Consider the following 19,173-nt stretch of genomic DNA (forward strand, 5'->3'; position numbering starts at 1 on the left):
CAATGGCAACACTAACGAATTTGACGGTTGCATCATTGGGAAATCTCGCAAAGTACAGATAGTTCTCATCAGTATTACATATATTGTACATCAAGTAATAGTTATCTATACAAACCTGGATCATGGTGGGACTCACACCCTCTTCTTCCTTCAAACACTTTTCTTTTCATCTGGTCGTGGTCTACTCGACACCACCCCAGCGATCTGAAAACCGTTCTTATTGAACATGGAACTGATGTGGCAAAAATATTCTTGCACCATCACGACACTAGCACTGTAGATGACTTTAAAGTCATCACCCATTATTCGGTGGACATCTTGGAGATTTAAGAGTCCATAGATCTTGGAGCAGCCTGAGGGGAATGGAGGTGTGCTAGTTAAAAAATGATATAAGGGTAAGAAACACATAGTGGGAACACATTCCTTTGGCCAGAAAGAGACACGGGCTCTCGCGACCGCGTCGCCCCCGCGGGCGACCGGCCGCACCCCGGTTTCTCCTCCGCCAGCTCTCCCTCACCCCCCCTCCTCGTCGTCGTCGCCGGGCCTGGCCCGGGCGACGCTGGCGGCGGCGGCCCCCGGCCATTCCCCTCTCGGTTGCTCTCCGACGCGGGGCGGAGGGCGCCGGGGGTGCTCCCTAGGAGGCGGCGGCCCGGCGTGGCGGCGGGGCTTCCTGGCGCGGCGCGGGAGATCGGCTGGACGGCGGGGTGGGGCGGCCAGGCGGCGCCCGCTCGGCTCAGATCTGGGCCCTTCGGGCCCATCTGGGTTCGGGCGGGCCGACGGCGGGGCGGGTCAGTGGCGGGGCTTTCAGGAGGCGGGGGAGCAGCGATGGGCGTTGGGGTCTGGCGGTGCTGGCGCCGCCCTGCTGCAGCGTGGCCGACGGGACTTAGCGGGCCCGATTCGGGCCTGGCCGGGCCAGGGGTGGCCTGGTATGCCCTCCTGCTGCGTCCGGACGGCGTTCGCGACGGGGCTGGAGGCACAAGCCTCCTGCACGGCTACGACGCTGCTGCTCCCGTCGACCAACGCCTCCTCTCCTCGTTCTCTTGGCCTCGTGGTGGTGATCTCAGTGAGACGGTGTGGGTGGCGTTGCGACCGCGGTGGCGCATGCTGGTGGGCGGCGAGCTGGCCGGTTGGCTCCGATCCGGTTGGGCGGTGGGGTTTGGAGTTGGGAGAAATCCTTGCCGGGTCTTCCGGCTCCGATGCGGTGACGCCTGCGGGTGCCACCATTCCTCCCTTGAGGGTGTCGATGGTCTTCATCCCCCTCTACCCTCCGCGTGCCGGGGGAAACCCTAGGACATGTCCGGGAAGCAGCGTCATCGGCGTCACATTCCTTCCTGGAGGTGCTGCTTGGTACGCGGTGGATCGGAGCCTAAGATCGTGGTGGGTAGATTTCGGAGGGCGCAACGGTAGTGGGTCATTCGCGCTTTGTCGAGCTGCCGGTGTTGGCATTGTTTCTTCTTCTTTTTCTTTGGCTTGTTGTGCTGCTCGCCCCAGTGTTTGCTCTGTGATCGGTGTTGGTGCTTTGGAATACAAAGCGGGGAAATCTTTTTTGATAAAAAATGATATAAGTATTTTTTTTGGAGACAAACGATATAAGAAATGGAAAAGGCTAGAAAACCAACTGGAAGGACACTCCTCCTCCTCACCTCCCCTGCGGCTTCGCTGCGGCCGTGCCTTCGTGAGAGACCAAGGAAACCAAAACCATCGCCCCCAGAAAAAAACATCTCGAGAAAACAAACGAAAAATCCCCAATCCATGAAGCCCACCACTGTGTCGCCTCCCGCGGCGGCGCCGGCCACCGACGATCCCTCGCCATCGCACTCCGACCCCGCCTCGGCCACTTTCTCGGTCGAGCGCCGCGGCGACGCCTCCGCCTCCTGCCGATGGACCCTCCCGGACTTCCCCCGCACCCGCGCCCGCACCTTCTACAGCCGCTACTTCGAGGTCGGCGGCTTCGACTGCCGCCTTCTCCTCTACCCGCGCGGCGACACCCAGTCCCTCCCGGGATACCTATCCCTCTACCTCCAGGTCCTCGACCCCAAAACCCCATCCTCCTCCTCCTCCACCACCACCACCACCACATCCTCCAAATGGGATTGCTTCCTCAGCTACCGCCTCTCCGTCGTCCACCCCTCCGATAACTCCAAGTCCCTGGCGCGCGATTCCTGGCACCGTTTCTCCTCTAAGAAACGTTCGCACGGCTGGTGCGACTTCGCTCCATCCGCCGCCGCCTCCTTCCTCCTGCCGCCCCACGATTCCCTTGTCATTGCTGCCGACATTTCGGTGCTATCGGAGACCGCCTCCTTCTCCGAGGCCGACGGCCGTTTCACCTGGAAGGTGTTCAACTTCAGCCTGTTCCGGGAGATGATCCGCACACAAAAGATCATGAGCCCCGCATTCTTCCCTGCTGCCGCCGCTGCTGGTGGGAGTGACTGTGGACTCCGGATTAGTGTCTACCAGAGTAATGTATCTGGTGCAGAACATTTATCGGTGTGCCTCGAGGGCAAGGAGCCCGTGGTTCAGGCAACCTCGGCATCATCTGCGTCAGCATTGGCGGCAACTAGTGCAGGGAGTGGCGTGCCTGATGCTGACCGTGGTTGCTGGTGTCTTTTCCGTGTTTCAATCCTTAATCAGAAGCCTGGGGGGAGCCACATTCATAGGGACTCATATGGGCGGTTTGGAGCAGACAGTGCCAGCCTTGGATGGGGGGATTACCTGAAGATGGATGAGTTTTTGGCTGCCGATGGGGGTTACCTGTTTGATGGGGCTGTGGTGTTTAATGCCTCGGTGCATGTGATCAAGGAGTCTAACTCATTCACTCGTAGCTTACCACCGGTGGCGGGCATTAGTGGTGCTGGGGGTGGACGATCTGGGACTAGAAAGTCGGATGGGCACTTTGGGAAGTTTGTGTGGAGGATCGAAAACTTCACAAGATTGAAGGAGCTGCTCAAGAAGAGGAAGATCACTGGTTTGTGCATCAAGAGCAGACGATTTCAGGTCGGGAATCGCGACTGCCGCCTTATTGTTTATCCACGGGGTAAGTATTTGGAAAAATGCCTTCTCAAGATTCATCTGGTAGTTTCAACATCAACTCTATGAAGTTTGCTGACATATACTGCTAAAAACGTGATGACCAAACCTAGAATTTTTATGCCTATATGATTTGATCAGAACTGTCACTTGCTAAATGGGCTGAAGTTTCTTAACCATTTGCAACATTGAGAATCCACTAGATTTTGACCCGTTCCGAGTTGCAATTTTGCATTCAGTAAATGGAAATTCACCAGAAAATTCATGTTTGTGATTTTATTTAGATAATATAGCTACTAGCTTGTATCACTCAATAGATTCAGTGGTGTGGCTTTGATCACCTTTTTTAGAAATTTGAATCATTGCCTATGAAAGAGGCACAACCCCATTTTGTTCATTTCTTGCAATTATTGTGTCAGTTATCCCTGTTTGATATGGTCTATCACTATTTGCTCTGATTGACAGCCAACCTTGTGAATAACATGCGCTTGGATATTTGTTTTGTTAAATAGCTGTTAGCCTGTTACCTTACCTCTTCCAGAACAATATGCCATGACTCATGGAACACTACTAAATTGATAACAAATCCATCTGATCGCTATCGAAAAATCAACTTCCATGTTATAAAAATATCTAAATAAGGATATACATTTTGGATGATCTGTGCAACTGCGATTTTTTAGCCCATTGTATCCTGCACAGAAGACAAAATGTGTACTAAATTAGTTGTCATTTTAGACCCTCCACACTTGTTTTTCTTTTCACAGCAGATTTGGCGCAAGTGCTTGCATCTGCAGCCTCTTGTTGGTTGACGTGCCTTGTTTTTCGAGAAAACGCAAAAGAGCTTGCGTTTCATTGTATTGAAAAGGGGGGATTAATAGTTACAATCCTCCTAGGAGGCGGTTACAACTCTGGATGGTAGTCAACCAACAAGAGGCTGCAGATATTATAGCATGCTCTTGTTGGTCCACATATTATAGCATGCTCTACATCCATGTTTATTCTTTCATGGTTTTCTCTGAGGTGCCTCAACCAACAAGTAGGTTGCGGGTACAACCACTTGCCGGGAGTAATTATTTCTCATCTTGACCATCCAAGGTCCATGCTTGCATGATGTCCATCCACTTTCTGTAAACCTGTGAAAATTTCAGACTGTTCTACGCACTTCCCCCCAATAGTAGCAACCACAGTGAATTAACTTCAGCTGTTAAATCATGAGTGAGATGAATATATCTTGCCTAGAGGCTACATAATGAAGTTCATTTATTCTATGAGTTGATCATAAAAGAATTATAAGTATATCGAACAGCAGTAATAAAATCATTTGACATTTTGAGTGCAACCTGGGTTTACCGGTGAGTTGTTGTTAAGTTTGGAGTGTTTGTTGGTTCAGCCTCTGCATCACAATTTCTTAAACGACACTGTATACATATGTAGGTAGATTTTGAATTGCCGTTTTTTATTTACATGCCACATATTTCAGTCACCTACTTATTTATCCTTCTGAATGAATTGCCATTTATCTAATTTATCTTCCACATATTTCAGCACCTTACTTATTTATCCTTGTGAACTTATGGTCTCATTGCAATCAAATCACTGCTAGTTTCCTTTCAGTTAGCTATCAGTATTGTTACTTTTTAAATTAGGTAACTGCACTATCAGAATGTACGTACTGACTTCATCAGTTGGTTCTCTTAATGTTGCTACAATCAGGGCAGTCTCAACCACCATGCCACCTCTCAGTGTTTCTGGAAGTGACAGATCCCCGAAATACTACGAGTGAATGGACCTGCTTTGTGAGCCATAGATTGTCTGTTATCAATCAGAAAGGGGAGGAGAAGTCAATCATGAAAGAGTCTCAAAATCGTTACTCTAAGTCAGCAAAGGATTGGGGTTGGCGTGAATTTCTGACATTAACTAGCCTCTTCGACCAGGATGCTGGTTTTCTTGTACAGGACACTGTTGTGTTCTCTGCAGAGGTTCTCATTCTGAAGGAAACTGCAACTATGCAAGGGCTTAGTGACGAAGATTCTGAAATATGCAGTTCAAGTTCTGGATATCAGATTGATACTTTACCAAAACATCCGTCATTTACGTGGAAGGTAGAAAATTTCTTGTCCTTTAAGGAGATTATGGAGACAAGAAAAATTTTCAGTAAATATTTTCAGGCTGGTGGCTGTGAGCTGCGGATAGGTAAACGAAGTTTACTTACTATTCAGTCTTGTACTGTATAGTTTCTTTTGTATTTTCATATTTTGTGCTTACATAACACAACCTGCAGGTGTATATGAGTCATTTGATACAATGTGCATATATCTGGAGAGTGATCAGTCATCTGGGGTTGATCCTGATAAGAACTTTTGGGTACATTATAAGATGGCTATACTCAACCAGAAGAACTCTTTGAAAACCGTGTGCAAAGAATCTTCAATTTGCACAAAAACATGGAACAATTCAGTTCTCCAGTTTATGAAGGTTTCAGACATTCTGGATCCTGAAGCTGGCTTTCTTGTCCGGGACACTATTGTCTTCGTTTGTGAAATCATAGACTGCTGTCCATGGTTTGACTTCTCTGATCTCGAGGTGCGGTTAGGTTTGCTAATCTTTCATTGGGCCTGTCTATTTGTGCTTCTTCTGCTAGGTTCTAGGGCGTTCTCTAAACTGCTTTGGTGTGGCAGGGCATGCAAAAAGGCTGTAGTTGTAATAACCAAAAGTTCAGCTTGAATGTAGTTGTGCAGCATATGTTATATCGTGTATGAAGGTACACAAGGAGAAATAATTAAGAATGAGAAGTCCTAGGGTACTCTTATTTGACCAGGATGTAGGCCACTTCTAATTAGATCTTGATTGCAATATTTAGCATTTAATAAACTGGTCATACCAATCACTGATTAATTTTAAGCCTGGCGAATCTGCAATTTGAGTACTTCAAGGTACTGTTAAACTGTGGAATGCAATACTTAGATTACTCTGCAAATTTTATGAACTTTCGAGACTAGCGCTTTATGATTTAGCAAGTATCGTTACAGACTTGTAATTCATTAGCTGCAAGTACATGCCAACTTTAACAGTACAGCTGACAAATGTTTTTCTTACAAGCACTCCAGTTTGTTGTACATGATAAATTGTAACACTGATCAGATTACTGTTAGAGATAAGTTAGCTCTCATACGTGCATATCTTTTCATCAACTAACCCAAGAACCTTAAGTGGATATTTTGTGTGTAGTCCATTGACGATAACAAGGCTAAACATGAAAAATGTTCTTGATTTTGCTTTTATAAGTCCTAACTATGGTCTATAACAATGTATGTGTCATATCTGGCCATCTTCCATCTTGATGTCCATTTCTATCCAGTATTTTACTCAAGCAATGGGGTATTCTCTCTATATATTTTTAGGTTCAGTTCAGAAATATGCTGTCTGAATTATCAGTGAATGATGAGTACATGACGTTTGCCTCCTTTTTACTTCTAAAAGAAGTTATGGTAGATAGGATAACATTTATCTGTGAGAATTATGGTTTGTATATAGTAATTCCCAATTAACTTATCTGGCAGGTATTTGCCTCAGATGATGACCAGGATGAGTTGTCAACAGATCCTGATGAACTTATCGAGTCTGAAGACAGTGATGACATGAGTGGTGATGAGGAAGATATGTTCCGGAACCTCCTCTCAAGAGCTGGATTTTCACTTACATATGGAGACAACTATACTCAGCCGCAGGTTACCTTGAGAGAGAAAATTTTGACGGATGCTAGTGCGATTGCTGGATTTCTTACTGGCCTGCGTGTTTATCTGGATAACCCAGCAAAAGTGAAGCGCATGCTTCTTCCTGCCAAAGTGTCCACCAAGGGTGGTGGAAAGAAAGATTCCTCAAAGTGTGATTCAAGCTCCACAAGTCTCATAAATTTGTTGATGGGTGTTAGCGTCTTAAAGCAAGCTATAATTGATTTGCTTTTAGATATAATGGTTGAGTGCTGCCAACCTTCAGATGAAAGATCATCATATGGCTCCTCCTCCTCAAGCTCTAAAACTGCTCCTGATTCAAATGGGGCTAGCTCTCCATCAGAGCTCATTGTGGAAGGCGAACAAACAGAATGTGCATGCAGAAATCAGTATGAAACGGCTGAATCTGATACTGTTAATTTTGGGCGTAATCTTGGATTAGAAAATGCAGAGCTAAATGCAAATGAGATGCCTGTCAAGATTCTAGAACAGTCCAGTTGTCCTCCAGAGACACCTGCCATCGATCTGCCAGGGGATGAAAGTTCTGATCAAGCTTCTGGGGTATGATTTGAGGGTCCTGTCATATTCATCCTCATTTTCATATTTTATTTTACCAAGTATGCTAACCTGCTGTTTTTTTTTTCAGACAAAATGGCCAGACCAGTCAGAGGAACTGTTAGGACTGATTGTTAATTCATTGAAGGCACTAGACTGTGCTGTTCCACATGGATGCCCTGAACCAAGAAAGCGGCCTAAGTCTGTCCAGAAAATTGCACTTGTACTAGAGAAAGCTCCAAAGAAGCTTCAACCTGATTTCATCGCCCTTGTACCAAAGTTGGTTGATGGGTCTGAACACTCACTTGCTTCTTGTGCCCTTTTAGATCATCTTGAAAAGGCAGATGCTGAGCCATCACTGAGGTTACCGGTAAGTTTGACGCTTTGAACTAATCTTACTTTTTTTGGGTGCCTAATTTCATTTTTGCAAAGAAACATAACAACCATAACTTCTTGGGTGAACAGATGTCTGAATTGCCTGAATATTATGACGCTCATGTCTCTATATTTGTGACCTTAATGTCTCTATATTTGTGAAGATAGCCATCATTCATGATATAGCAGGCTAGTAATATACACAAGTGAGTCTGATATCTACTTTGATTTCTTTTTTCCCATCATGGCAGGTTTTTGGTGCCTTATCCGAGTTAGAATTTGATGCTGATGTCTGGAAACGAGTATCTTTTCATGCACTTGAATTGTTGTCTGATTCAAATGATGAGCCTCTTGTAGCAGCCATTTCATATGTTCTCAAGGCGGCATCACAGTGCCAGCATATTCCTCAAGCTGTATGTTTACCATCGATAAATCTCTTGTTACTTTCTCTATACTTGTATAATCTTTTCATATTACTACTACTAAGTGCACTTACCTTTTTCCCTCCCCAAAGGTTAGAGCTGTTCGATGGAGATTAAAACGTTTGGGTGCTGATGTTCCACCGTGTGTGCTTGAGTTTTTGTCTAAAACGGTGCATAACTGGCCAGATGTAGCTGAAGCATTATTGAAGGATATTGATTCTGAGCCTGAACCTGATAACAGTTGTCTCTCCACGCCTTCTAGTACTTGTAGTAAAGATGGGCTTTCAGCTGAAGGGATGCCTTCTTGGCAAGAGCAAGCTGTACATGGAAGCAATCATCTATCAGATGTTTTTGTACTCATAGAAATGTTATCAGTACCTGGATTATTTGTGGAAGTTGCACGGGGTTTTGAAAGGGCTTTATTGCAAGGGGCCTTTGGGCTGCAGTTAGTAGCCATGGTGTTGGAAAGACGGCATTCTCACAAGTTAAGTTCAAAGTCTGGGGCTGTCGTGTATGATTTACAGAGCAAACAAGTTTTATTAGATGGGCAGTTTGAACCCTCGCCCATCCAAGAAGGTGATTTCACTTCAGTCCTTGCACTTGGTGAGGTATTGTCTCTATCTACCTCAGCGAGGGTCCAAGACTTCGTGCGGATGCTTTATGCCATCATGTTTAAGATCTATGCCGAGGATCATTATAGATGCAGATTTCTGAAGGGCCTTGTTGACCGGGCAACAAATACCTCAGATAACTGCCGAGAAGTTGACATAGATATGGATGTCTTGGTATTTCTTGTTAAGGAGGAGTTTGGAATTGCTAGACCTGTTCTAAACATGATGCGTGAAGCTGCTGAAGTTGCTCAGGCCGATCGTGCTAATCTTTGGCACCAAATATGTGCTACTGAGGATGAGAATATTCGTTTGAGGGAGGAGATGGACATGGAGCAAACTAAATTTACCAATGAAAAAGCTGCATTAGCCCAACGACTAACTGAGTCTGAGGCAACTACAGGACATCTAAGGGTATTTCTTTGTTGTGATTCAGCTGTTGACCTGCCCTTCTTGTTTGTTTCTCAGCTTAACACTTTGTTTATTTTTTAATTGTTGTAGTCTGAACTAAAAGCCGAGAAGGATCGTTATATTCGGGAGAAGAAGGAACTCTCCAGGCAGATGCGGGAGATTGAGAATCAGATGGAATGGGTGCGATCAGAGAAAGACGAGCAAATTGCAAAGCTATCTGCTGATAGGAAGAATCTTCATGATCGTGTTAGTGAAGCAGAGACACAACTATCACAGTTTAAAGCACGGAAACGCGAAGAAATAAAGGTAAGAGTTACTGTCAAAAACCATACAATACATACTTTTCCTACAAACACACCCTTTAAGCAGTGCCATAAGTGCTAAGATTTCCTACTTTTTCCTAAAATGCATGCCTTGTTGATTAACTCACACTGGCAAAATGCTAGTAGATTTATTCATAGATTTCAAGGGTGTGTTTCTTATTTCAAGATCATATGAAGCAAGTCATGTTGGTATGTTTTGGTATTACTGTTAACTGTTAGAATTTGCCTTGTGATGCCATTGGAAATTTCAGTGAGAAAGACAACATTGATGTTTTACGGTTTGCATCCATCTTGTATGCTGCAGAAAGTAACTACTGAGAAGAATACATTGGCAGAGAGGCTGAAGAATGCTGAAGCTTCAAGGAAACGATTTGATGATGAATTAAAACGACATGCAGCTGAAACACAGGCTCGCGAAGAGATTAGAAAATCACTTGAGGCTGAAGTAAGGAGGCTGACACATAAAGTTGGACAAACCGAGGGAGAAAAGAAAGAAAAAGAAGATCAAATTTCTCGCTGCGAAGCTTACATTGATGGAATGGAGTCAAAATTGCAAGTTTGCCAGGTTCGCGACCTTGCTAGTTTCAAAAATAGATAATTTCATATTCTCCAATGTTCCAGAGATATACTTTTGAGCTAAGCTATGAAATATCATTACAGTGTTCTGGTAGAAAAAAAATACGCACAATGGAGTTGATTTTCCTATGATACTGTCATAAAAACAAGGTAGACGAGGATAGAATAAGTAACATGTGAAACCATTGTTGGAAAGTAATCATCTTTAAATTTAAATTGTAACCATGCATAGATAAAACTGGGTGGCCCTACTATGATACTGCCATAAAACAAAGTAGGCAAGGGTAGAATAAGTAACACGTAAAGCCATTTTTAAGGTGTAATCGTCTTGGAATTTTGAATTGTATCCATGCATAGATCAAATTGGGAGCTCTACTTTTTCCGGGGTGCCAGTTTACAATGTTTTAAATTATTTATTTTCCGTTTCTGATAAGTTTTACCTGTAGTTTGCATGTTTACAAAATTGTTGGGACCCTGATATGTGATATGGACAGATGCAGTAATAACTAGTGAGCCAAACACCAACTAAGGAAGTGTGGCGTGCCGAAGTTAACGCAGCAAACTTAGGGCACCAAACTGAACACCTATATCGTCACTATTTATATATTAGAAATTTTGCATCAAAACATTACTGCATGTTGTATTTACTATTGTATCTTGTTATTGCAGCAATATATTCGTACTCTGGAAACATCACTTCAAGAAGAGATGGCTCGGCATGCCCCACTGTATGGTGTCGGCGTGGAAGCTTTGTCACTGGAGGAGCTTGAGACCCTTGCAAACATCCACGAGCAGAGTTTGAGACAGATCCATACAATCAGGCAAAGGAAAGGCAGCAGCCATCTCTTGAGCGTCCCTGGCTTGTTCCCCTCGTCTTCGATGGCTGTTGGGCCGCCTTCCTCATTGATCCACACGTCCTCCATAGCACCTAATGGCGTGGGTACCCATGGAAACGGGCACATGAACAATGCGGTGGACCGCTGGTTCAATCAAACCTAGCCACGAGATGCAACTGCAAGCGGAAGGCCCGAAGATGTCCATTTTGTGCATTGGTCTGATAGATCCCATTCACCAGCTGCCGAGCAATCTGGCGTGGCAGCCTTTTTTGTTCTTGCCTTTCTGTTTGGCTTCTCGCTTTGTATTCTGGAGTGGTAGTGCTGTCGGCTCGAGATGTCATGGGCGCCCGTCAAGGGGCTCCATGTGGAATAAGCTGTAATAACAAAGAGATCCGATGGAACTATCAGGTGCAAGTGGAAGCTATGGAAATGGTTGATATCACCCATTGCTTGATTATTTTGAAAAGCACTGGGATTCCTGTCTCCCTTCATTTTCGTTTCAAAAAGGTGCAACATCAGTACGTGTTTCATGTTTACATCTATTGTTGTGTTGGGCCTGGTAGATACACATTGGCGCTAGAATTTTCCTTTTGCTGCATTGGGATTTGAGAGAATCATACATACAACAGAGATCAAAGGTGCTGTTTTTTAGGGGATTTTGTCTTCTTAATTGAATGGAACTTTAGAGCATCCAAACCACTTAGGGCTAATTCTTGTGTTTGATTCTCTCAGAATCTTTGACCCCTTTCCAACTTCTCTCAAAATCTTTAACCCTCATTTTGTTTTTGACAATCCTGCCTATTTAGACCCTATAACCAGCTAGAATTGTCAAACGACGAGGGTTGAAAATTCTGAGAGAAGCTGGGGCCTAACTAGTTAGGATTGTCAAATGAATGAGGGTTGAAGATTCTAGGAGAAGCTGGGTCTAACTAGCTAGGATTGTCAGACGAACAAGGGTTGAAGATTCTGGGCAAAGTTGGGAGGGATTCAATTTGGGTCTAACTAGCTGGGATTGTCAGACGAACAAGAGTTGAAGATTCTGGGCGAAGTTGGGAGGGATTCAATTATGGGAGTCGAGCAAAAGAACTTGCCCTTATTGGGGCTATACAATAACACTTTTTTAGTTATTGGGATGAATGCTCTAGCAGATCCTCAATAAACTGACCTCACTAACTAATACTCTCTCCATCCTAAAATAAATGTCTTAACCTTAATACAGTTTTATACAGAAGTTAGTATAAAATTGAGACATTTATTTTGGGACAGAGGGAGTATGACATATAAGACCCACTTATCATTCAACCAGCAATGGTGGTCTGGCGGGCAGACTAAGGCATAGCCTAGTGGTGGGAAGGGGCTGATGTCTTCCCACCCACCCTGGTTTAAGGCATGGTACTTGCAATTTAGGTTTGTTGCACCAATTATACTGTAGGGGGTTCCCTTACAGTCTTTCTGTCAAAAAAAATGGTGGTCTGGCGGTTTGTGGCAGCGCACTGACGTGGCAGTATTGGGTGAATCGGAAGACTTGCCAGTTTTTCTTGCCCAACTCCCTTTAGTAAACCAAAATTATTGAGGAAAGTGGAGCTGCTGGAGATGCTCAGTAAGAGCATCTACAACAGTGATGAGCTAATTTGGCCCCTTCAATGCCCGTGGACGCGTCTGGGCGCGTCCGGGGGCACTGACCAGACACGCCTCATATTTCATTCTTTATATCTGCATATCTCATATCCGGCACCCTATATCCATACTATCGTTGCAACGTGAGCTACTTTACGTGATCAAACAACGGGCAAGAAAATCGGGTGCAAACGGACAACAAAATCAGGTGCAAACGGACTACAAAATCAGCTCTAAATAGACATTAAATGAGCTTGACATCATCTAAAAGATCATCTGAGTTCGTCGCCGGACAAGTTCTTAAACACCAACAACTAAAAATGATATAAACATAATAGGGGTGCGGGATCACCACTTCCGCATCGGACCTTTGCCCTTCTGGTCGTCGGCACAGTTGTAGGCGTCCGCGGCTGGTGGAGGATCTAGGTCGTCGTCCTTGGAGGTGGAGCTGTCGTCATCAGAGGAGGAGGAGGAGGAGGATAGGACGATCAACCCCTTCGTCCGGCGGACGACCTTGTCTTGCTGCCGCTTCAGCTTGGCGAGCCGAGCTGCCTCCGCCGTTGCCTTCTTCGCCTCCTGCTCCGACTGCTCTACAGTTAGCCGGAGGACCGTTGCGTTCTTCCGCCGAAGGCGGTGAGCGTCCGTCTCCGTCGTCGTGAGCGACCAACGGCAGACCCATGCGAGGAGGCATCCCGCAGCGACGACGCACAGACCGAGACCGCTCCGCCGCTTCCCTCTTCCTTGCCCGTTGCCTCTCGCGGCAGGCGGCACGCGCCTTCGATTCCGGAGTGCGCATGCAAGCCAGCCGCACAGGGACTAGCACCTACCATTACCCGCGTGGAGGAGCGGCCGGCGGGGTGAAAGTGCATTATATCGACTAGAGGGGGGTGAATAGGCGATTTTTATGAATTCTTCACTAAGGAATTTGCTGGTAAGGAAATTCCTGAGTGAAGAACTACTTGCAGCGGAATAAGTACTCATAAGTAAACATAACAGAACATGAGCATGGTCTTCATGATGAAATGAAAACAAGCACAGAGTACAGAAAGCGTAAACGCAGGATGAACAGAGTGAAGACAAACAGAGTGAAGAAATTGAGCCGAGGAAATAGAGAAAGTCTTCAGTCAAAGTCTTCAAACAGATACGAACAAGCACACAACACAGAGATGAGGAAATAGAAGGGTTGAGGAATTGGGACCAGTTAGCTCGGTGAAGACAATGAGTTGGTAGACCAGTTCCAACTGCTGTGACAGTTGTACGTCTGGTTAGGGCGGCTAGGTATTTAAACCTAAGGACACACAGTCCCGGATACCCAGCCCTGAACACGCAGCTCAGGACACTTAGTCCTCACCGTATTCCCCTTGAGCTAAGGTCACACAGACCTCGCCCAATCACTCGTGGTAAGTCTTCAGGTGACTTCCAAACCTTCACAGACTCGGTCACTTGGCGATCCACAATTTCCTCTTGAATGCTCTAGACCATGACGCCTAACCGTCTGTAAGATGCACAATCTTCAAAGGTAACAAGCGTCGGATCCACACAGGATCAATCCCTTCAGTGATGCTCAATCACTTTGGGTTTGTAGGTGTTTGGGTTTGGGTTTTCCTCACTTGATTATTTTCACTCAAAGTCCTCGGAGGATGGGATGCTCCCAAATGACAAGTGTCAGTTTCTCTCGGAGCAACCAACCAGCTAGTGATTGTAGGGGGCGGCTATTTATAGCCTAGGGAGTAGCCCGACATGATAAGACATAAATTCCCTTCAATGATATGACCGTTAGGTGGGTAGATATTTTGGGATAGCTGGCGCATAGCACAACAACGGTTGGAATTTTGAGTATCAAATTCCTCAGGGCTATCATGTTCCTCACTATGTCTGCAATCCGCACTGGCGAATTCCTAACTCCTCAGTCAGAACAAATTCCTCAGAGACCAGAAGAACTTCGTCTCTGTCACTGAAGAAATTTGACTGAACTATATGAGATTTCCAATGGCTTCACTCGAAGGGATTGGTAGATGTAGGATTTGAGTTGAGCATCACTTGGAAAATTTTCCTTAGTATTTCCTCGACCCCCTTTAACAGTACGATGTTTCCTATGACTCAAGAAAGAGAAAAAGAAACTTCGAAAACAAAAGTCTTCACGCTTCATGTTCCTCGAATGAATACAAAGTCTTCAGGATCACACCAATTTCTTCACTTTCAAAGTCTTCAGAAAGTCTTCAGAAATCCAGAGTCTTCAGTCGAAGAACTTCATTTTTAGGGGTCGACTTTATCTGTAAATATCAAACTCCTCATAGACTTATAGACCTGTGTACACTCACAAACACATCAGTCCCTTAACCTATAAGTCTTCAATACACCAAAATCACTAAGGGGCACTCGATGCACTTACAATCTCCCCCCTTTTGGTGATTAATGACAATATAGGTTAAGTTTTCAACGGGGATAAACATATGAAGTGTAAATACTGATATTGAGGAATTTGATTGCAAGATATAGAAGAACTCCCCTGAAGGTGTGCATAGTGAGGAATTAGCTTTTGAAGCAATGCACACTTTGAAGAGTAGGATCATGGAGACCCCCCTATATCTTGTAATCCATACACGCATTAATATGAACAATTTGAAATGCATGATGAAATATGGTGACTGATGTAATTGAGCATGTGTGCATTAACACATATGAGGAATAAGCATGCAGAAGAACACATCAAAAGTATCAGACCACCATCGGGTTTAAGTTTACAACTCGATGCAACAAAGTCTTCAAAAGAACAAGAGTTGTAACTTAGAAAAAAACGCCCATATAGATAGACCCGCTTGAAGACTAACTCAAATTTCTCCCCCTTTGTCATCGACTGACCAAGATCAAAAATGATGACTAACGCCCCTGAAGAATATCAAGTTGATGGAGGAGCGCGCGCGTCGTTGGGGCCGTTTGTTGTTGTAGGGCCTACCGCAGTGTCGTCCAAGTCTTCATGCTCATCGGTTTCGCGTGATGAAGAATATGAGCTGGCCACCAAGGAAGGAACTTTAGTCTTCTCGAATTTCTTCGCCGGTGGCGGCTGAGACCATTCAAAGTCCTACTTGAAACCCATTTGCTTCAGATCATCTTCACCATACAGATGTGACAAAACAGCCCAGGTGCGACCGCAGACTTCATGGAGGTAGTAATGGTTCTTCTTCACTGCATTGTGTGTAGCAGTCATGTTGCGAAGAATTGAACCAAACTGATGCTTAACCCATTTGTGGTTTCGATCCACCTTCTGGTAAAGACTAAGAAGAAGCTCACGGTCAGTCATCACCCTGGGAGCTGTGACTTGAGGATTTGGCTTTGATACATTAGCGGCAGAATCATGAGTAGCAGAATCATCATTGGTGGAGTAAGATGCAGCTTTGCGAAACTGATCATCCAATGGACGAATGCCTTCATCAATAATTGCAGTAGCCTTGCACTTTTCATCAGATGAGGAAAATGTCCTCTTGAGGACTTCTATTCGGGGCAGGTAACTGACATGATTCTGAAAATCAACCTTGTAGTTGAGTGAAGACCTAGTTTTGAGGAATCTCATAATCCAGGGAGCATAAGGCTTCAAACTCAAATGGAGAGAGGGAAACATTTGCCAGAGTCCTCATGAAGAAATCATGGTAGTTGATAGGAATGCCATGTATGATATTGAATAGCAGATTCTTCATGATGCCAACAACTTCTTCATCATTTGAATCATGGCATTTGATGAAGGAAATATGCCCTAGAGGCAATAATAAAGTTAGTATTTATTTCCTTATTTCATGATAAATGTTTATTATTCATGCTAGAATTGTATTAACCGGAAACACGATACATGTATGAATACATAAACAAACATAGTGTCACTAGTATGCCTCTACTTGACTAGCTCGTTGGTCAAAGATGGTTATGTTTCCTAACCATAGACATGAGTTGTCATTTGATTAACGAGATCAAATCATTAGGAGAATGATGTGATTGACTTGACCCATTCCGTTAGCTTAGCACTTGATCGTTTAGTTTGTTGCTATTGCTTTCTTCATGACTTATACATGTTCCTATGACTATGAGATTATGCAACTCCCGTTTACCGAAGGAACACTTTATGTGCTACCAAACGTCACAACATAACTGGGTGATTGTAAAGGTGCTCTACATGTGTCTCCAAAGGTTCTTGTTGGGTTGGCGTATTTTGAGATTAGGATTTGTCACTCCGATTGTCGGAGAGGTATCTCTGGGCCCACTCGGTAATGCACATCACTATAAGCCTTGCAAGCATTGTAACTAATGAGTTAGTTGCGGGATGATGTATTATGGAACGAGTAAAGAGACTTGCCGTTAACGAGATTGAACTAGGTATTGAGATACCGACGATCGAATCTCGGGCAAGTAACATACCGATGACAAAGGGAACAAACGTATGTTGTTATGCGGTTTGACCGATAAAGATCTTCGTAGAATATGTAGGAGCCAATATGGGCATCCAGGTTCCGCTATTGGTTATTGACCAGAGAAGTGTCTCGGTCATGTCTACATAGTTCTCGAACCCGTAGGGTCCGCACGCTTAACGTTCGTTGATGATATAGTATTATATGAGTTATGTATGTTGGTGACCGAATGTTGTTCGAAGTCCCGGATGAGATCACGGACATGACGAGGAGCTTCGGAATGGTCCGAAGGTAAAGATTCATATATTGGATGATATGGTTAGGCCAAGGGGTCAGGCCCACGGGGCTATAAGTCGGTGCAAAAGGAGTTTTGCGGAGGCCAGGGGGCCAAACGCCGGAGACCCTGGCGTCTGGCCCTGGGCCAGACGCCGAGGCCCATGGCGTCTGGGCCAGACACCAAGGATTGTGGCGTTTGGTCCTGGAGTCCGAGTGGGACTCTTTCCTTTCGGGCAAAACCGACTTTGAGGAGGCTTTTGCTCCAAGTTTCGACCCCAGGGCTCAATATATAAATAGAGGGGCAGGGCTAGCACCAAAGACACATCAAGAAACACCAAGCCGTGTTCCGGCAACCCCGTCCCCTCTAGTTTATCCTCCGCCATAGTTTTCGTAGTGCTTAGGCAAAGCCCTGCGGATATTGTTCTTCACCAACACCGTCACCATGCCGTCGTGCTACCAGAACTCATCTACTACTTCGCCCCTCTTGCTGGATCGAGAAGGCGAGGACGTCACTGAGCCGAACATGTGCAGAACTCGGAGGTCCCGTGCTTTCGGTACTTGGATCGGTCGGATCGTGAAGACGTATGACTACATCAACCGCGTTGATATAACGCTTCCGTGAACGGTCTACGAGGGTACGTAGACAACACTCTCTCCTCTCGTTGCTATGCATCACCATGATCCTGCGTGTGCGTAGGATTTTTTTTGAAATCACTACGTTCCCCAACAGTGGCATACGAGCCTGGGTTTATGCATTGATGTAATATGCACGAGTAGAACACAAGTGAGTTGTGGGGGATATAAGTCATACTGCTTACCAGCATGTCACACTTTGGTTCGGCGGTATTGTTGGATGAAGCAACCCGGACCGACATTACGCGTACGCTTACGCGAGACTTGGTTTTACCACCATGCTATGCACACAGGTGACTAGCGGGTGTCAGTTTCTCCAACTTTAGTTGAATCGAGTGTGGCTACGCCCGGTCCTTGAGAAGGTTAAAACAACACTAACTTGACAAACTATTGTTGTGGTTTTGATGCGTAGGTAAGAACGGTTCTTGCTCAGCCCGTAGCAGCCACATAAAACTTGCAACAACAAAGTAGAGGACGTCTAACTTATTTTTGTAGGGCATGTTGTGATGTGATATGGTCAAGGCATGATGCTAAATTTTATTGTATGAGATGGTCATGTTTTGTAACCAAGTTATCGGCAACAGGCATGATCCATATGGTTGTCGCTTTATTGTATGCAATACAAATGCCCTGTAATGCTTTACTTTATCACTAAGCAGTAGCGATAGTCGTAGAAGCATAAGTTGGCGAGACAACAACGATGCTATGATGGAGATCAAGGTGTCGTGCCGGTGGCGATGGTGATCATGACGATGCTTCGGAGATGGAGATCACAAGCACAAGAAGATGATGGCCATATCATATCACATATATTGATTGCATGTGATGTTTATCTTTTATGCATCTTATCTTGCTTTGATTGATGGTAGCATTATAAGATGATCTCTCACTAAATTATCAAGATATATGTGTTCTCCCTGAGTATGCACCGTTGCGAAAGTTCTTGGTGCTGAGACACCACGTGATGATCGGGTGTGATAGGCTCTACGTTCAAATACAACAGGTGCAAAATAGTTGCACACGCGGAATACTCAGGTTAAACTTGACGAGCCTAGCATATAACAGATATGGCCTCGGAACACTGAGACTGAAAGGTCGAGCGTGAATCATATAGTAGATATGATCAACATAGTGATGTTCACCATTGAAACTACTCCATCTCACGTGATGATCATACATGGTTTAGTTGATATGGATCACGTGATCACTTAGAGGATTAAGAGGGATGTCCATCTAAGTGGGAGTTCTTAAGTAATATGATTAATTGAACTTAAATTTATCATGAACTTAGTCCTGGTAGTATTAGCATATCTATGTTGTAGATCAATAGCTCGCATTTAGCTCCCCTATTTTATTTTTGATATGTTCCTAGAGAAAACTAAG

General features: G+C 44.8%; 1 protein-coding gene across 1 annotated transcript; it reads left to right on the top strand.

Annotated features, from left to right (window-relative positions):
- The first annotated feature begins 1,677 nt into the window (after positions 1-1,677).
- LOC123127782 (uncharacterized) lies at positions 1,678-11,358 on the top strand. Its single transcript, XM_044547625.1, has 10 exons — positions 1,678-3,034; positions 4,744-5,223; positions 5,312-5,613; positions 6,591-7,322; positions 7,408-7,686; positions 7,943-8,104; positions 8,206-9,135; positions 9,223-9,438; positions 9,760-10,020; positions 10,701-11,358. The coding sequence occupies exons 1-10, from the start codon at positions 1,753-1,755 to the stop codon at positions 11,028-11,030; spliced, it is 4,974 nt and encodes a 1,657-aa protein (XP_044403560.1). The 5' UTR covers positions 1,678-1,752; the 3' UTR covers positions 11,031-11,358.
- Positions 11,359-19,173: the final 7,815 nt, after the last annotated feature.

Source organism: Triticum aestivum, chromosome 6A, assembly GCF_018294505.1.
Source record: "Triticum aestivum cultivar Chinese Spring chromosome 6A, IWGSC CS RefSeq v2.1, whole genome shotgun sequence".
Taxonomy (NCBI): Eukaryota; Viridiplantae; Streptophyta; class Magnoliopsida; order Poales; family Poaceae; genus Triticum; species Triticum aestivum.